The sequence below is a fragment of the Phalaenopsis equestris genome, unplaced genomic scaffold (genome assembly GCF_001263595.1).
Source record: "Phalaenopsis equestris unplaced genomic scaffold, ASM126359v1 Scaffold000167, whole genome shotgun sequence".
NCBI classification, from domain to species: Eukaryota; Viridiplantae; Streptophyta; class Magnoliopsida; order Asparagales; family Orchidaceae; genus Phalaenopsis; species Phalaenopsis equestris.
The window spans coordinates 195888-213835 of record NW_018164609.1 but is presented as its reverse complement, the minus strand read 5'-3'; the positions used below and the strand labels follow the sequence as shown (position 1 = coordinate 213835).

At 34.8% G+C, this 17948-nt stretch overlaps 3 protein-coding genes across 4 annotated transcripts in view; all 3 read left to right on the top strand.

Annotated features, from left to right (window-relative positions):
• LOC110022068 (putative disease resistance protein RGA4) overlaps positions 1 to 562 on the top strand; it is a 1955-nt gene extending 1393 nt beyond the window's left edge. Inside the window, exons 2-3 of the mRNA XM_020720846.1 lie at positions 43 to 158; positions 505 to 562. Of these exons, the coding sequence (XP_020576505.1) occupies positions 43 to 158; positions 505 to 562 (174 nt within the window). The remainder of the gene's footprint in view (positions 1 to 42; positions 159 to 504) is intronic.
• A 346-nt stretch (positions 563 to 908) lies between these two features.
• On the top strand, positions 909 to 1718 carry LOC110022113 (putative disease resistance protein At3g14460). Its single transcript, XM_020720914.1, has one exon. The coding sequence runs from the start codon at positions 1076 to 1078 to the stop codon at positions 1634 to 1636; it is 561 nt and encodes a 186-aa protein (XP_020576573.1). The 5' UTR covers positions 909 to 1075; the 3' UTR covers positions 1637 to 1718.
• Positions 1719 to 9758: 8040 nt separating this feature from the next.
• LOC110022109 (ubiquitin domain-containing protein DSK2b-like) overlaps positions 9759 to 17948 on the top strand; it is a 32488-nt gene continuing 24298 nt past the window's right edge. For both annotated transcript variants that reach the window (XM_020720911.1, XM_020720910.1), the window contains exon 1: positions 9759 to 10169. In XM_020720911.1, coding sequence (XP_020576570.1) covers positions 9935 to 10169 — 235 coding nt within the window. In that variant the 5' untranslated portion in view covers positions 9759 to 9934. The remainder of the gene's footprint in view (positions 10170 to 17948) is intronic.

The window sequence follows — 17948 nt, the reverse complement described above, 5'->3', positions numbered from 1 at the left end:
TTCCTCCCACAACCTCTACAAAATTGTTTTGCATTTCACAAGATATTCCCACAAGATCATAAGTTTGATAAAGATGATTTAGTCCGAATGTGGATTGCATTGGGTTTCATTGAGGAATTTTCTACTGAAGAAGAGACTTTGGAAGATATTGGAGGAAGGTATTTTGATGTTTTGGTCAGAAAATCTTTGGTCAGATGTTTTGGTCAGAAAATCTTTCTTTGAGGGGTTTAAGTGTTATACGGGAATATACTATAAGATGCATGATTTATTACATGATTTGGCACAGTCAATTTCTTCAGAGGAATGTTTCGGATTCGTGGGTGATAATGTTTTATCCTTTAAAATTCCTAAAACTATTCGACACTTATTTGTTAAAACTGAAAATCCAGAAGTGTTGAGAATTGTTGACAATGATCAAAGATGTTAAAAACCTACATTCACTTTTTTTAACCAGCGAAAGACTTGGTCAATATTTCACTGAAATACTTACTGAAATTTTTGAAGCATCGAGAAGGGTTCGTTTGTTGTTCATAGACTCCCGATGGCTTGGAAAGATGCCTGAGGCTATTGAAAACTTGAAACAACTTCAATATTTGAATCTTACTATGAATCTCACTCAGATGCCAAGATCTCTAAGCAGTCTTTATCATTTGCGGTTCATAATCTATAAAACAGGATATAGCTCTGTTAATTTCTTGTTTGGCGATGTGAGCAATCTTTCTAATCTGCGTCACTTGGAATTGCCCAGATTCATGTTTTCTATTGTACCTGCAATTGGGAAATTAAGGTCACTTCAAGAACTAAATGAATTTAATGTGAAGAATGAGAATGGTTATAGAATTGAGGAGTTGGAACATATGAGCGAGTTGCGCAAATTAAAAATACATTTTTTGGATTTTTACATTTTTTGGAGAATGTGAAGGATGCTACAGAGGCCCGCAATGCAAAATTATTTGAGAAGAGAAAACTCACAGTTTTGTTCTTGAATTGGGGCAAAACTGTTGATGAATGGAAGCCAGACAAGGGAGTTGGAAGCCGATTCTTGCATTGGACTGTTGATGCATGGAACTCGTACATGGGAGTTGGAAGCCGACGGAACTTTGTCAATTCTGAGTTAGATTTGAATGTGCTTGAAAATCTTAAACCATACAAAAATCTAAAGAGGTTGTCCCTAGCTTCATACAAGGGTGTAAGCGGTGCAAAATGGCTGTACAATGCAGATTTGATCTCCAATCTGGAGCACATCTGTCTGAACGGGTGCTCGGAGTGGGAAACTCTTCCACCTTTTGGGCAGCTTCCCCACCTCAAGTCTCTGTACCTTTGTAACATGCCAAAAGTAAAGCAGCTTGATAATAAATTCAGAGGGAATAACAATATTTGTGTGTTTCCAGCGCTGGAGGTTCTGCATATGGAGGGATTACAAGTATTGGAAGATTGGTTTGATGGAGCTGGTGCTGCAGCAGATGACTGTTTCTTTCCTTGCTTAACGGAAGTCTTCCTTGTTAACTGCCCGAATCTGCAGGAGTTGCCCTATTTGCCTCCTAAGCTCAAGAAAATGAAGATACAAAACATCGGATGGAAGGCTGCTCTGAACTACAAGCAAGAAACCAACAACTGTTGCGGCTTTCAAAATTGATTCCCCTTGAAACATTTCAGGTCCTTTCGTGTCCAGACCTCACATCCCTTCTTTCTCTTGGTGGACTGCAACAAGTGGAGAGTGGCTTTGAGAAATCCCTGCAGTTTCTTCCTTCTCTTAAGATTCTACGTGTCGAACATCTTCCTCAGCTCCAGCAGCTTCTACACATCCCCGCCTCCCTGGAAGAATTACGTTTTGAATACCTGGAGTCATTGCAGTGCCTGCCGACGTCTTTGTCGGCCATTTCATCCCTCAAGGATCTATATTTAGATAGCATTCCACTCCTCAAATCATTGCCAGACCTCCCTTCCTCCTTGGGTTATCTGTATATATATAGTCTTGATAACCTACTGTGCCTGCCATCTTCTTTGTCGGCCATCTCATCCCTCAAGGAACTAATTTTAAATAGCATTCCACTCCTCAAATCATTGCCAGACCTCCCTTCCTCCTTGAATTCACTGCATATAATTAGTCTTGATAACCTACAGTGCCTGCCATCTTCTTTGTCGGCCCTCTCATCCCTCAACTATCTATATTTAGGTAGCATTTCACTCCTCAAATCATTGCCAGAACTCCCTCCCTCTTTGTTTCTTCTGTGTCTATATTGTCTTGATAACCTAGAGTGCCTGCCATCTTCTTTGTCGGCCATCTCATCCCTCAGCCGTCTATATTTAAACAACATTCCGCTCCTCAAATCATTGCCAGACCTCCCCTCCTCCTTGGAGTCACTGCATCTATATAAGCTTGATCACCTAGAGTGCCTGCCATCTTCTTTGTCGGCCATCTCATCCCTCAACCGTCTAGAATTAGAACACATTCCACTCCTCAAATCATTGCCGGACCTCCCTCCCTCCTTGTATTCGTTGGCCATATCAAATTGTCATCCAAAGTTGAAGAAGCGTTATAAAAAACTTTCAGGCTCTGGTTGGAACAAGATCGCACACATTCCTTTAGTTACTCTTGATTAAATGTAATAGTTGTTGTGTGTGTAATTGGCGTCATTCCAAATCAATCTCTTCCCATCAAAATGTGAATATGTGAGGTGAGGACTTGTTATTTACTCATATTCATCTCATCCTATGCTGTGCTATGCACAAACTTATTTATTATTGTAATAACTAATACCTGACTGATTTCCATGAACAACTATTTGGTCTTAGAAATTTCCATGTCAGTATTTATTATTGTAATAATTATCATCTTATGTAGCATTAAATTTAACAAATTGATGATTTCCTCTTCTGAAATTTGAATATATATAAATATGTTTGTTTGGATATATGGATTTACTCTACAAAGATGATTACAATGACATTAAAATGTAGAGATTTTTAGCTACAAAATTTCAGAATGGATCTGCTTGATTGTATGGTTAAGGACTACAATTTTATTAAAAGAAAAAATCAAGCAAAATATTAGAACAATTTGCTTTTTATATTCTACTTTATTTTACTCTATTTTATTTATATTTTAGCTTGAAACAAAATATATTTAACATAATTGATTAAATATATTTAACATAAGATACGATTGTTTTTAGAAACACTCAAAATACTTGAAAATTATTTTGAGTGTTTTAAAAAGCGTGTTAATTATTATTTTTAAATAAAAACATATAAAACACATTAAATAACATGTGATTTTTTTTAACATTAGGTTAAATAAAAACATATAAAACAAATTAATTTTTTAAAAAACGGTCTGGCTGGCCAACCCATTTTTGACGGTTATGACAATGTGCAAGTGCATACAACGAGAATAACATGTGATTTTTCTTTCATTTTTTAAGCAAAAGAACATTTTAAAAATTAAAATAAATTATTTCGATGGTAAGAAAGCTATTAAAAAAACTTCAATTTTGTTTTAAAATTAGACAAAGAGTTTTGTAGATATTTATCCTCATTTTCAAGTATAATTAACTCCCATGGGTAAGGAGAACATTCACACCTCTTAAGTCTCTATTTTTAGGCTCTAGTTCTTTCTCTTGCAAGAGTTTCACCACTCACCAATAGATTATGCATAGTTCTACATTTATAAGCTCTAGTACTCATGCATATAAAAGCTTGAACCTATATAGATTAGGCAGTTTGTATCACCTTAAGATAACCAAACTATCTTGCAAGAGTAGAGTAAATCCTTTTTCATCCAGGAGCTATCATTAACCCAATTTACCAGCACATTTTCAATCTGAAGACAATGAAATATCAATAAAAAAAAAATCTCCAAAAAATTAAAATTATTTACATAAAACCTTTATTTTTAAAATATTTATGCATTTTTATTACTTTTTTCTTTATTTTTTCTCCAAATTTTAATCAATTTTTTTTTTTAGACAATCATGAGCAGGAGTATATTTCTCCCACTAAAATGTCATTGTGAATTCTTGCTACTCATCTTTAAAAGAGCTGTAATTTTTTTGATATATTGGTGTTGAAATTTTAACAATTTTGTCGGTAATGAATTTATGTGATTGAACTAATCATCATAAAACTCTTAATTACCTGTTAATTAACTATTTCCATGAAAATCTTCATATGAAAATATCAATATTCGATAAGATAGAAAATTCAAGGCTAATAGCTTTCTTGAATATGTTATTTTACTTATCTTAAATTTTAATAATTAAGTGTAATTTATTCACTAATCAAAATGAGTTTAAATTTTCCTAAGCACTTCCATAAATATATAGTCACTTTGTTTTTTTTAATTTCTTTTTTCAAGTATTTTTCTCAAAAAGGAAATTTATAAGTTGTTATTGATCACCGATTCATGTACATTATTATTATTTTATAAAAAATTATTAAAACCTCAAATGAATGATTTTTATAACATAATGTCATTTAAAGGAGAATTCACTAATTCGTATTTTTTTCAATTGAAGTTATTTTAGATTTGTTATGGTTGAGATAGAAGTTAAATCCATATAACAAACTTCAATGGGGATGAAACTGTTTCGCGGAAGTTGTTATAGAATTTTGAAGGTAACTCTATAAAAGGCTTAAAAAAATCTAGTAAAGATGATGAAGGACGTCTTAGATTTAAATAGCCTTAATAAAAATGCTTCTTATTTGCCAAACAATTAGATATAAAATTATTGATGTATCTTGTTGATTGAATCGAAGTAATAAAAATAATAATTACTGAAGAATTATAAATGTTTGCATTAGAGTTCGCATTTCTTGGAATTTGCCCCTTACAAAAGAAATGAGACATTCGAACGTTTTTAAGATATATTTAAAATCTTCGAATATTTTTTGACCTCTCTTTTATGAGGATCTCCTCTCTCTCTATAGAAATATAGTATTTAGCCTTAGGGTTTCTTAGTGACCTTCTTAGATGACTAGAGATGGAACTTACCCATATAGGACTTCTAACCAAACATACACACACTTAGGGCTTCCTGAGGTTAAGTCCAAACTCTCAACTCTTGGCTGAGATGATTGAGTGTCTAGCGCAGCAGAAGCCCAAGTTGACTTCTTATAGGTGGAAGATTCCCTTGGTTATCCATGGAACTCAAAATCCTAGGATTTCCCTTAAGGACTTACTGAATATCCTTGAGATTGTCATTGACCTTGGAGAAGCCCGTCAGATAAGAGGTTGGGCCTAGGCTAATGAGGGGTTCTTAACACGGTACGCTAAAAGGCACTGAAAATCTCATGACACCAAACTTCAAAGGGAGAGGAGTGATTCACCAAAGTCAATCCTTAGCGTGATACCGCGCCTCCCTTTTTTGTTGTTTGGGGCAGCGACACCACCGCGCCCTGCATGTGATTTATCCAGAATGTGGAACGCTTCCAGTTAGCCACGACCTAGCATTCCCCTTTAACTTTTTTCCCCTGTGCCCTCCCTAATCGAAACATTCAACCCCGTGACCAACCTAGAAGTTGCGATCTCTCCTCCTCTTCCTCCTCTATTCTGACGTTGCTCACGATACATGCTTCCTCTTCATCCTCTTCGGCTTCAATGACTGTTCTCATTTTTACGAGCTTGAGAGCCACCTCCTCCTTCGGTGCCAGTTTCCCTCCCATTTCCATCACGCATATGATCTAGAACGAGGCTAGATTGCTCATCAATCACCGCCATAATGGTATTTTACGATGCTAAAACAACATAATTTAATGATATTTAGATTGCTATAATGTTATTTAGATTGCAATATTGTTGAGATTCAAGATAACAATATTATATATGAATATTTACATTCATAACTCTAAATTCTTACTTAGTTACATATATAATGGCTAAACCTTAACTTTCACATATATGCCACCATATTCATGTATAAATGGTGCATATAAGTTAAAATAGTAGTATTTTTATGGGAAATGAAAGACATGGATGGTATAAATGTAAATAAAAAATAGAAAATTTTAAGTTTTTCCTTTTTCATTAGCACTTTAGGTATTCACTGTTAAGTGAGTTGTGTATCTGAATTTTTGAACTGTTTTGAAGTGAAATTCTGCTTCTGAAGTATCAAACATATGGTTGTCACGGTTCTGTTTCAAACAGTTTTACTATACATGGGTATAATGATCATTTTTTCTAGAAATAGTTGTCTTTCAGCTGTAACAAATAAGCAACTAGTTTCCACACAACAACTTTCTCGGGCAGCTAAACTGCAACTGAAAACCTGAGAAGCTGCAGCTGCCCCAAACAGTCCCTAAAGTTTTCTCAACACTAATTAACACTAAAATTGACATGTTCCCCAAGCACATTAACTCAGCCCTAAGAAATTGAAATCAAAGTGTCACCAAAATCTAATTAGACCCAAGCCAACTTGAGTCAATTATGGAACAATTGAGCTCATCAAAATAAAACTTAACTTGTTTCAAGGTGATTAAGACCTAAAACTACTTAGGAATCAAATTTACATTAGGGCGGCAACCTTCATAATTAATCTAATTATTTAATTGGGCTATTTATAAGGGGCCCATTAAATCTAATATTTTGGGTCAAACTTAACCACAAAAGCCTAAGCTTAAGCCCAAGCCATCATGAGAGACCTTAGCTCAAACCACAAAACCAGGACATGAGCCCACACTATTTAACCCTAATAACACACTATGACACATGGGTGACACAAAAAAATAAAATAAAATAATTTAACCAAATCCAAAGACTAAAAGACAAATCATGCACCTTTAACCAAGGGGGACTGCCATATGGAACCAAGGTCCAACCCACCCAAATAACTTCATAGGTGGGTTCACCCAAACCATTGTTGAGCCCAACCACCACACTAAAAGCTCCCCCAATCCCCTCATAGCATAAGCGAGCCATCTTATGCCCAACTCATTCTCATTTCTCTGCACATCCTCTGAGGAACCACTAGACTCTTCCATGCACACCAGAGCTCCCCCCATGATCTCTCACGACTATTTAAGGAGGGTAACCCGATAGCTCCACGCACGCACTCAACTCCCTAGCAAACCACTTAAGCCCTTTGCTCTAAACACAAAAAAAAAACACTTCTAATGACCAGAGCGACTCATTCCCACCATCCTCAAGCAATATCCATCACCACACAACCCTAATTTCACTATTGAAATCTAGGTTATTTTTCGGCCTTTACATCAACTTCATCAAAACCCCAATCTAACTTTCCTATTAGCTTCACAAGGCGCCAAAACCTTACCCCCAATCAAAATCCGAGCTTTTCACACTCCCTAACCTACTCCAACATCAACCCGAGCCATCACTTGGTCTTGCTCATAGCTAAGGCCTATTTCAAGGCAAATTGAAGTAAGAGGAAGCTTCATGACATCAAGGTGATCCTCTCTATCAAGCCCAATCGAGACCTCACCTATTGGGATAAGGTAATGACTCGAATTCCCTAAAATGACCCTTGGTTTGGTCTTTTATGAAGCAAATGAACAATGCATGCCTACTGAACCATATAAATAGGTTCGTCTCACATAAATTAAACCATATGATTAAACCACATGCGATTAGATTGAGTGTAGAGCGAGATTTTAGGCTTTTATTAAGGACGATTCTTTGTATTTTTTTCTTCTCGCGGCGATGATAAACAAATGTTGTCTATTTTCATGTATTCGGAACAGACGACGAAGATCAGCCAAAATGACAAAAACACAGAGGGGGAGTGACAACGACTTTTTATATGCTTAAAATAAAAGTATTTAATACTATTGCTAAAAGATTTAATTCCTCAACAATAACACCAAAAATTTAATGACAGTTACAGATTCGATAAATATGTATATATAAAATATTCAATAATGGTAAAATCACACTTATCAACGCAAGTATACGTATCACTCAAGTAATATAAAACTCTAATGAAGTCCTAGATATCGATCCTACAGGGAGTAATATTAGAAGCTACAAATTAAGATTTTAGAAAAACAATACTTAATTGCAACTATGGAATTCAAATTGCTTATCTGTCACTAATAACAATTGAAATAAATATGTAATTTTAATAACTCTTAAATAACTAATTATACTAATAAAAATTTTAATATGACATTCAATATATAAGAAAACATTCTTCTCATTGTCAAGAAATTATAGTGAATAGATAAAGTGAATCAGTTCAAATTGTATTGTGCCAAATAGGAGCATACCTACTCTTTACCCTTTGATCCAGACATAAAGAACATTGACTAATCCTACGCTTGTTTACTGAATCTGCGGCTAGGTGAGGGCTAACATCTACACTTCAGCACCCAAACGATATGACCGAATTGAGGATTTTAGTCAGTCACTCTAAAATCTCAAATTCTACGCCCGATAATTTTATTTTCCTATTTATTTGCACCCAACTTCCAAGGGCTTTGACCTCCTTGATCTTGGATGTAATCTTCACTTTATTTGTAAAACAACATATTTTAACAAATCATTTGGCCATATTAAAAGTAAATTACGATCGAAGTGAAAAGATCATCACAAATTCTTTAACATTTTCATGATTTAGACTCTACTAAACTAATGGAACCTCTCTAGCCTCCCTGACTCCCGGAATCCCTCCATTTTCAGCCAAAATCTTCTTTTAAAGTTGTGGATGAGTTTTCCAAAGAATTGTCTAAGCACCCATCCAAAATTCGTCTTCATCCAATACATTGTTGGACATAACCGTCGATCTCGCCGTCGACGGCCTCGAGGGCGCCGTCGGTGGGCTTCTAAAGATTTTGTCCTGTAGTCTCTGGAAAAACTCACAGTCGGCGGGGTCGACGAGGCCTAGTTCAAATCTTCACATTTTGGTCCTTTTCGCTCCAAATTTGCTCATTTTTGTATCTTTTTGCTCCAATGACCCTAATTCATCATTGTCGGTGTTATTTTGGGTTGGTTTAAGGGGAGTTGCCCGTAAGAAGCTGTCGGTCACTGGAATCAAAATCCCGCCGCCCGCTTCTGAAGGACATTGAAGTATGAAATCAAACTGACCCCATATTTTTCATAGTTTAAGAAGAAAGAGCACTGTACCTCAAATCCTGTATCTATCCTGAAGGATAAAAACAAGTCTTGAGGATGAGGCTCGATCAAATAAACTAAGGAAAGTATGACATCTATTTGGTCTGTGAAACCTTTGTATTTGCCAATAAGTTCCCCTATTTAATATAAAGGATTAAATAGGATTTATATTAAGATGGGTAAATAGTAAAATCAGATTTTCTGAATTATTTAAATCCATAAAATTTTATCCAAATCATAAATTCATAACTTTGCAAATAATAAAAAAAAAACATAAAAATAAAATAAAAATACGCCTAAACTCACTAAACAAAGGAGAAAATAACATAAATAAAAAAAATAATTAACTTATATTTAAATTTTAATTAATCAAATGCTCTACTTCTTGGTGTGTTTACCAGTCATTTATAGATTCAACGGATATCATCAGATTCGTCTTATTGAAACAGTCAGTTCGAATATAAACTTGTTGAATATCTTAAATAAAAATTTTGAACTTCTATTATTAAAAATACATTGAGATCCATCTAAGATAAAAATTTATTGGCTACACATCAAACATGTAAGTTTTTGATTTGAAATAAAGATTGTGAATATAAATCTAATAAAATAAACAGTAAATAAATTTATCTCTGAACATATCAAATTTTTCTAAAAATGTTTGGATAATAGAGTGACTGTAACTAAAAAACCTAGCTGAGACTGCTTCCCATTTTAGCTTGGGCGGAAAAGCATCTCTCTCGAAGCTTCCTATCTCCTCCAACTCCAACTCCCTGTTCTAAGAAAAGTCGAAGGAAACTCCTTTCTGATTCGGGTGCCGCGATTCGTCAATCGCTAGGGCTCGCAGTCCCCGATCTCCAACTTCCGATGGGCGCTGATGGGGATTCCTGCGACTCGAGTGTCGCTAGTGGAGCGGCCAGCCCTGCCACCATTCACATTCGCTGCTCCAATGGATCGAAGTTTTCCGTCCAGACGGCCCTCGACGCAGTCGTCAGCGTTTTCAAAGGCCTTATTTCGGAGAAGTGCGACGTGCCCGCGGAGCAGCAGAGATTAATTTATAAGGGACGGATCTTGAAGGATGATAAAACCCTAGAGAGCTATGGTGCGCGTCTGTGTCCGTCTTCCATTTGCTTCTCGTTTAATTTTGATGGATCTAGGGCAAGCCGGAATTTTTTTACTTTTTTATTGCTGATTGTTTTCATTTATTTATAATAAGGCTTTGTTGCGGGGATGCCGCTGTTTAGGATTGGCGGAAGTGGAGATGGAATTGATTGTATGGATGCTTGATTTGTTTTTTGTTTTTAGTGAATCTGTGGATATTGGGTTTGTTAGAAATTGTCATGTTTAGGTGGCAGGTTTTTATACTTCTGTTACTGGTTTTCTGATTGAATTGGGGGTGATAAAATGCTGTACATCATTTGGGATTTTAAGATAGTCTCGCTGTCCTTAGTTGATTTATGATTAAACTTGCATGGAGATCTGTAAAGGTATAGAGATGATTACATAGAAACTTTGGCAATTAGGAGTTGATGTATTAGTGTAAAAGTTATTTTGATGTCGTGCCATCCTCTCATTTCAGCATGTTGTGCGTTTGAAGTGCTTGAAAGGAAGTTTTAGAGCAAATGTACGTGCAAAATGGTGATTTTATGGGATGTAAGCCAAAACTTACTAACGAATAGTCAATGTTGCATGCAAGTATTAGAGTTCTATCCTGCAGGTGGCATTGGAAACTCGCAGCAATGATCTCCTGTGGCTATAAAGACAGCTGGCTATTGTTTGACTTGCCTTTCCTTCTATCCATTATGTAGGCAGATCACATAATGAATTCATTTAGAATGATAACATTTTCTTTTTGGGGTGGACCACCCTATATTTGCTACTTGCTTCTTCTCAGATGTGTGGGCATCCGCATTTTTTCAGTCAGTCATCGTAATGAAAATTGTTTGTTATAAACATAGTTTATTTTTAAATCGCAATGAATTTGTGTGCATGGATGTGCTATGGGAAATATCTAGAAATAGGAGTTAATACAACACCTTGAAGTATGGTATGTATAGCTAATCATCAAGTAATTTTACATGTTTTTACTGAACTAAGTATCAATTGGTCTTTTGGCATATGCTGATGGTTGAATAAGGGAATCCAGACCTTGTGCATGGTTTTTTCTAATCAGACATTGAAATTAGTTTCTGTAATCATCTTTCCTGGATATTGGAAGTGTTCAGTTGTATCTTGCATTGAGCTATTCTGTGCTAGAATGTAGACAAATGATAGCAACTACTCCCCTTCCAGTGGTTTGATTCATATAAGCCATGACAAATTTCCAAGCCATGGAATTGCTCTATACAGTTTGGTTGTGAGGAAACCTTCTGGGTTGACCATTTGTAGCTTTCCTATCCATTTTTCATCACTACAGATTAATATCCTTGATATCACCTCTCACAAGGGCATTGGTAAAATGCATTCTAAATAATGAATGAAAAAACTTAATATTATTATGCAGTGTCACGCCTTTGTTGTCCATAACTGCAGAAGAAAATGATTGAGTCTGATGAATTTATTAATTATGTTTGAAACTTTACTGTGCCTTCTACCTATCAGCTACCGTAGAACGAAATTCTAACACTTCAATCACTGCATAACTCGGGCTTTTCAGGTTCAGCATTGTTCTGCTTCAAATGTACTTGGGAATATCTCAATTTCTGCATTACCTTCTTGTTTTGTAGAACATTGTTCAACAATGCTCAGGCTTTAGATTTTCTTGTAGAAATCTGCTTCTGTTTCCTTGCTGTTCTCAGGGTACTGCCTCACCTGTAGGAATATGCTTTTTCAGAACTCTGATTTTATAGTTTCTGTGCTCTTGTAGTTCTTATGTATCTGTTGGGTGTTTACAGAACTTTTCATCCGCAATATTTGTAGTTCTGTGGAATTTTGCTTTTACGGCTTCAGCTGAAGCAACTTTTCTCAGTAAATTCTCCATTAGAGAGCTAATGCCATGAAACCAAAATCATGATGCGCTAATTTAAGAATCTAAGAGGCACAACTTCACCACTACCAGCTCAAATGATATCTGGAATATTCGGATGAGGAATGTTATGATAAATTCAATGTGGGCATACGGTCACTGAAACATGTTAAACTAAGACAAACAGAACATATGAAGTCATGAAATATTGCGTAGCTTAAAGCCTACAGTTGTCATAAAAATAAAAAAAAAAATACAAGATTGTTCTGCTGTGAGAATTATTTTTTTTTGTGTTGGATTTGGGTCTAATTTTGTCTGTGTTCAGTTATTTATTGTTTCACTATAGTTTTGGATGCATAATAGCCCACACGATTAATTGTGTGATATGACTTATGCTCACTCTAAAGTATGCTTCTAGTAATTACTTAAAACGTATTGTATGGTACGTCCAGAGTTGAATTTCTCTGTTTTGGGGTATTAGATTTTAAATTAATTCTCTAGGATCTTAAATTGTCGTGGGGGCACCCAAGGTATAACAGAAGATCTTGTTACTGATGTTCTGGTACTCATCCCTGCTGTATTTTAGCAGATATGTTCTCATAACTTGCCTTACGTTTGAGTTCATTGTTTGTTGCGTTCTCATGAATCTCACCTTATAGTATTATATACTTCTGGTATAGTAAAATGTGCTTTCTCTGAAAGCAGTTTTTGTTATTGAATAATTAATTCTCTTTAGATTTTAAAATCTTTTTGGTTCCACATAATCCGAAAATGCAGTAACTTTTTCAATTGCAATTTTATTGCTAGGCTAACCTTTTTTTTTGTCTTGTTAATTTTGTTACCGGTTGCAGAATGTGATTGCAGTTAATGAGTTTTCAGCTTTGTGCATGGCATTTTTCTAGGATGCAATGTAACTTCTTTGTTCGAGTGTAACCATTCCTTTCTTTCTTTCTCCTTTTATAATCTTTTTAATTTAGTTATTGGTTGCAAAATGTAGTTGTAGTTAACTAGATACGACACACCTAAGTTTTCATCTGTGTGCTTGACATTGTAAGCTGATGCTATTTGTCTCAAATTCGTCTGGCGAGTATACCCTTATGGGCCCATTTCTGTTTTACTCGGACTTATGTTCTTTTATTGTATTTCATCCCGAGGACAAATTTTTTGCTTGTTCTAAGTAGTTCACTTATGAATTTTTTTGCATCACATGAGTATCTATTTGCATTAGTTTGTTTGCATATCCAGTAGAAAATCACAATAACATTACATCATATCATTTTGTTTTTGGATGCCATTTATAGTAATTATTTTCAGTAGAAACTAAGAGTTTTGGCAAGTCATACATGAATTTTAGTATTAGAGCTTTAGATTGCATCAAATTTCTGTAGAAGTCAGACTCGATATTGTAATCATTTACTTGATGAACGACAAGATGGGATCTTTTAATGGATACAAAAGCATTTGGTTACAATGAAACTTCAAAAAGAACTTATTGGAATGATCCAAATCTATTGGAAGCTATATGATCAAGTGACTTGCAGTGCCCTTATAGTCTTGAACTAGAATAGAGTATACTAGCATCTGAAAATTAAGAGCGCTCTTTTGATCAAATAACTGACAATTTGAACAGGCATTTTTATAATGGTTATGTACATTGTTATGGTATGAATAGGAAGGTTTCAGTCTACTAATAGTGATTATTGTCATGCAACATATTCTTCAACTCACATTCCTATAGTGATCTGCAAAGTAATAATCATTGTTTTATGTGTAAGATCAATCTTTATGGTCCTGACAAATACATGTAGTGTTGTATGAATGATGAACTAAGCTTTTGGAAGTTGAATTACAAACTTGTAATGGCAAATTTTTGAACAGAAAGTTCTATACATCGGTTGGTCAATGAGACAAACTATGTTTAAAGTATGCAAGAACATATTTGCGAAATTAAAACTCATGGTTCAAGTTAAATGTTATTGTATCTTTGGTTTCAGATAGTGGATTAAATGTTTTAAGGGAAATTAAACTTGAAATGAGATGAATGTTTCAATTTAAGAGAAATATTTGCCATTTGCAAACCAGGATTGCTTGAGAAAAATTTGGGCTGGGATAAACTTAAGTAGTATCTATGAAATTTAATGTTTAGTGAGACTAGCGAGTTTGGTTGCTTCAGTTTTAAGCCAAATCAATATGCTCTGTCCGTCCATTTTTGAAATGTTCTACCTAAAAAGATTTGAACCAAGCTTATCTAAAGTAGTTGATTCGATTCATGTTCAATCTTAGACTATCCACTAATTTGCTTGGATAAATGACATGATTACTGTTGAAGAACATAAATATGGACCAAAGCACTTGATTATCAAATTCCGAATTATAAACATGATCATAAAATATGCATTCAAGAATTCAATTGTTGTGATTTTATGAAATATCAAATCATTCATTCTATAATTAAAATTAATTAGACATGATTATAACTTCAATTCTAGAAATGAGTAGAAATATGTTATAGAGCCATTATTTTCATTAATAAAAAATGATGATATGCTATAACTTTCTACTTCATTTGACCTCTATCCACATTAACCGAAAAAAAAAAAGCAATTGTTGTCCACTTCCTTTTACCATTTGTATTTAACCTTTATTAAATTCATAATTTCTGAATTGGTTTTGGTTTGATTTTGGCTTGCTCGACCATAAAATTATGAGCTATTTAAAACCACGATGAAGCTGTTCTATACTTGAACAAAATCAAATTGGTTAGTTTGGTTTAGTTTGATTGGTTTTCCGGATATATTTTGGACACCTTTAGAAATTAGAAGCTAGGTTTTCTTACAGTAACCTGCAGGTCTTGCTTTAGCGGGAGCCTTTTGAACTGGCTATACCTTTTTTTTACTAGGATTGCCAGAATTATTTTCTTTAAAGCAAGCTTTTATTTATGTGAATCTGTTTTTGTCTTTAGATCCACAATTCTGTATCCTAAATTCTCAGTTGCACACACATTTTCTCAAAATCCATTCATACCACATTATAAAAGCAACAATTTGGCCGACCAGTTGATTTTCATCTAGAAACAATACTTGATGATTGAACTTTATCCTTACAAGATAAAAATTTGGAACATTCTGGAATTGATCGATTTGTATATTCTTTGAAGTTTATTTTCAAATCAGGATAAAGAGGATAGAGTTCAATTTCTACAATTAGCATCAAGAATGCAAGCTTATCTTTTTCTCAATTTTTTGTAAACTTATGTTGAATTTTGGCTGGAATTTATATTTATGTATATGCATTTTCTGAATCATGTTTATTTGTTTGTTAAAAGCTTTATAACGGAGCTTTTTATACAATTCACATGCACAGTAGGCATTTTCTAATAGTTCTTTATAATATTACATATCTTATGGTACTTCTTAAGCATACTTCTTTTTTTTTTCTTGAATAAATCACAAAGCGTGCTTCTTATATAATATTATTTATGCCACTTTTGATGCCATACATCTCTTTTTTGGGTTCTTCAATTGATCACAGTATGTTCCTTATATTATATTTTATGAGGAATCTTTTGAAGATATGGTAGAAAATCTTGCAATTTATGCTCCAGAAATCATTTGATCATTTTTGTTTGTGGCGTAAGATGTCCTGGACAACATACCTTGTGATGGTTTTATCTTAAGGTACATTCTCGTAGATTGTAACTAACAGTAGTCAACTACAGGTCCTATAAATTCCACCTTATTAAAGAATTATTATTTTTAGTTAATGTTAACTTTTATTCTTTTATTAATAAGAGTTCAAATCGTGATAATACTTCTATCCATTGAATAAATGCCAACCCTTTGTTTCTAAAGACCATTTTTTTTTTCCAAAGTTTTCCAAGATGCAATGTATTTCTCAGGCGTGAGATTTTATTGTTAGGTTTCCTTTTTTCTTTCTCCTTCTATTAATTCAGCTTAGTTTTTGGTTGGAAAATAGCGTTGAATTTATTCATATGCGACACACGCACATGTTTCTTTAGTTGCACGATATCATAATTTACTGTTTTTTAGCATGAATTTTGGCGTTCTTGTTTCATGGTAGTCATTATTAATTATAAGTCACTGGTAACAAGTTTTCTTTCGTGAAAATTTTTGCATGCACATTTGTGTAATCATCTATGTCCTGATTATTTACATGTTAATAAATGCATCAAAGTTTAATGGCTTCATTTAAATTGCATTGCATGCCATTTATTACATTAGGTTCCATTAGGAAGCCCTTGAATGTGATACGCCCTTAACCATGAAGTGCGTACAAGTACTAGTGGGCTATTGTATCTGCTAATGTATGTAGGTAGATCATCTTTAGTTTGTCATGAGGGGATTACACTTTCCATTTAGGTGTCATTTCTGTTTGATTCTCTTTGTTATAAAGTCCACAGCAAACTTATATTGTTAAGGTGGTTATTTTCTGGAACTTGTTTGTGGATTTAGTGAATCTTCACCTTTGTAGAAACGATTATGGTAGTGCTCTCCATATGGCAGGTCTTAAACAACCTTTGGATCTGATTCTTTGGAGCGGCAATTGCACCAGCTGTCTTTGTCCTCCCACTAGATGGATAAAAGACTCGAGCCACCTCTATGAATTACTTTGCCCTACCTGATTAACTCTACACAGTTCGTAGCCTTTTTCTTGCATCCATGGCAACAATTTGTGAACATTCAATTGAGCTATTCAGTTGACTAATATTTCTATAAACGTGGTTCAACTCACCATTCAAGTACACGTTATTGTAAAAGAAGTTTTATATAAACAATTATAAAATCTGATCTGTAATTTCTTTTTCCATCAATCGTATAAAGCAACAGTGGCTTTCTTCGAGTCTCAGTTTGAAGTCTAAATAAGCACACTCTGTTCAAGTTTGTAGTGTAACTTCTAGTCCATAAGCAGGTCTCATTCATTTATAGTTACGTAGCATAAAGAGTCGTATATTGCATGCGAACATTCTTCATGGTTTTCTGGTCATAAGGAACACACTTATGGAGTCGCTTGTCCATCTATGTGGCTATTTCTGTTTGTACAACATAACACAATTTAGCAGCAGAACAATTTTTGACGAACTAAAACTTCACATAGTACTCTAATGCATTTAGTTAAACCCCATCCATATTCGGTCCCAACATCCTGGTATGATAGGATGACCTTTCCGGTTCACAATTATACAATATTTAAATATTTATCCACAATATATAAATTACCAGTTGAAAATTTTAATTGTCATTCAATCTATTAGGCATCCCTTAGATAGCATTGGTGGTTAATAAATATAGACGTCATGGTAATTATAAAACCAACTATCACCTACACAAGGACATCGATTTGACTTCACTATTCATGTCAAAAGAAATTTTGTACAATCATGATGTGGGCGTCTCCCACACTTCGGGGCGGAAATAGGATTTCCTGCTACTGTAAGTGGGTGACTTGCTTCTCTTGCATGGGTCAAATTGTTCCCGGTTTTTTCAATGCTATGGAGTCGGCTGGTCCTCTTGGCCACTCATTGCTATCATATTATTATTTACTTGCTTTTATGCTGTTTTAGGTTTTAGGTTTTAGGTTTTGTATGAGTTTTTTAAGGTTGTATCCAAGGGACGAGTGGTTCTTCTGCTGTACCTCGCGCTTGAGATGGTAATTTATCCATCCCCAACCATTCTTCGTCTCTCTGGTTTTGCTGTGATGCCTCGCTTCTCGCTGCAGCCGCCCGGAATCGCTGTCCTTGTTGTTCCTTCCTGCAGTTTTCTATCGCGCAGCGCCCAATCTGTTTTTCTGCTTTCTGCCTCCATCCGGGACCCCAAGTAGTTGCTGTCCCTGTCTTTTCCAACCATTCCACATCATTTCCCGTCTCTTTCCTTAACTGCTGCCGCCCAGAACTGCAGC

Bases quoted from the DNA above. Each gene is read 5' to 3' on its own strand.
- LOC110022113 (XM_020720914.1), top strand. From the start codon at position 1,076: ATGGGAGTTGGAAGCCGACGGAACTTTGTCAATTCTGAGTTAGATTTG.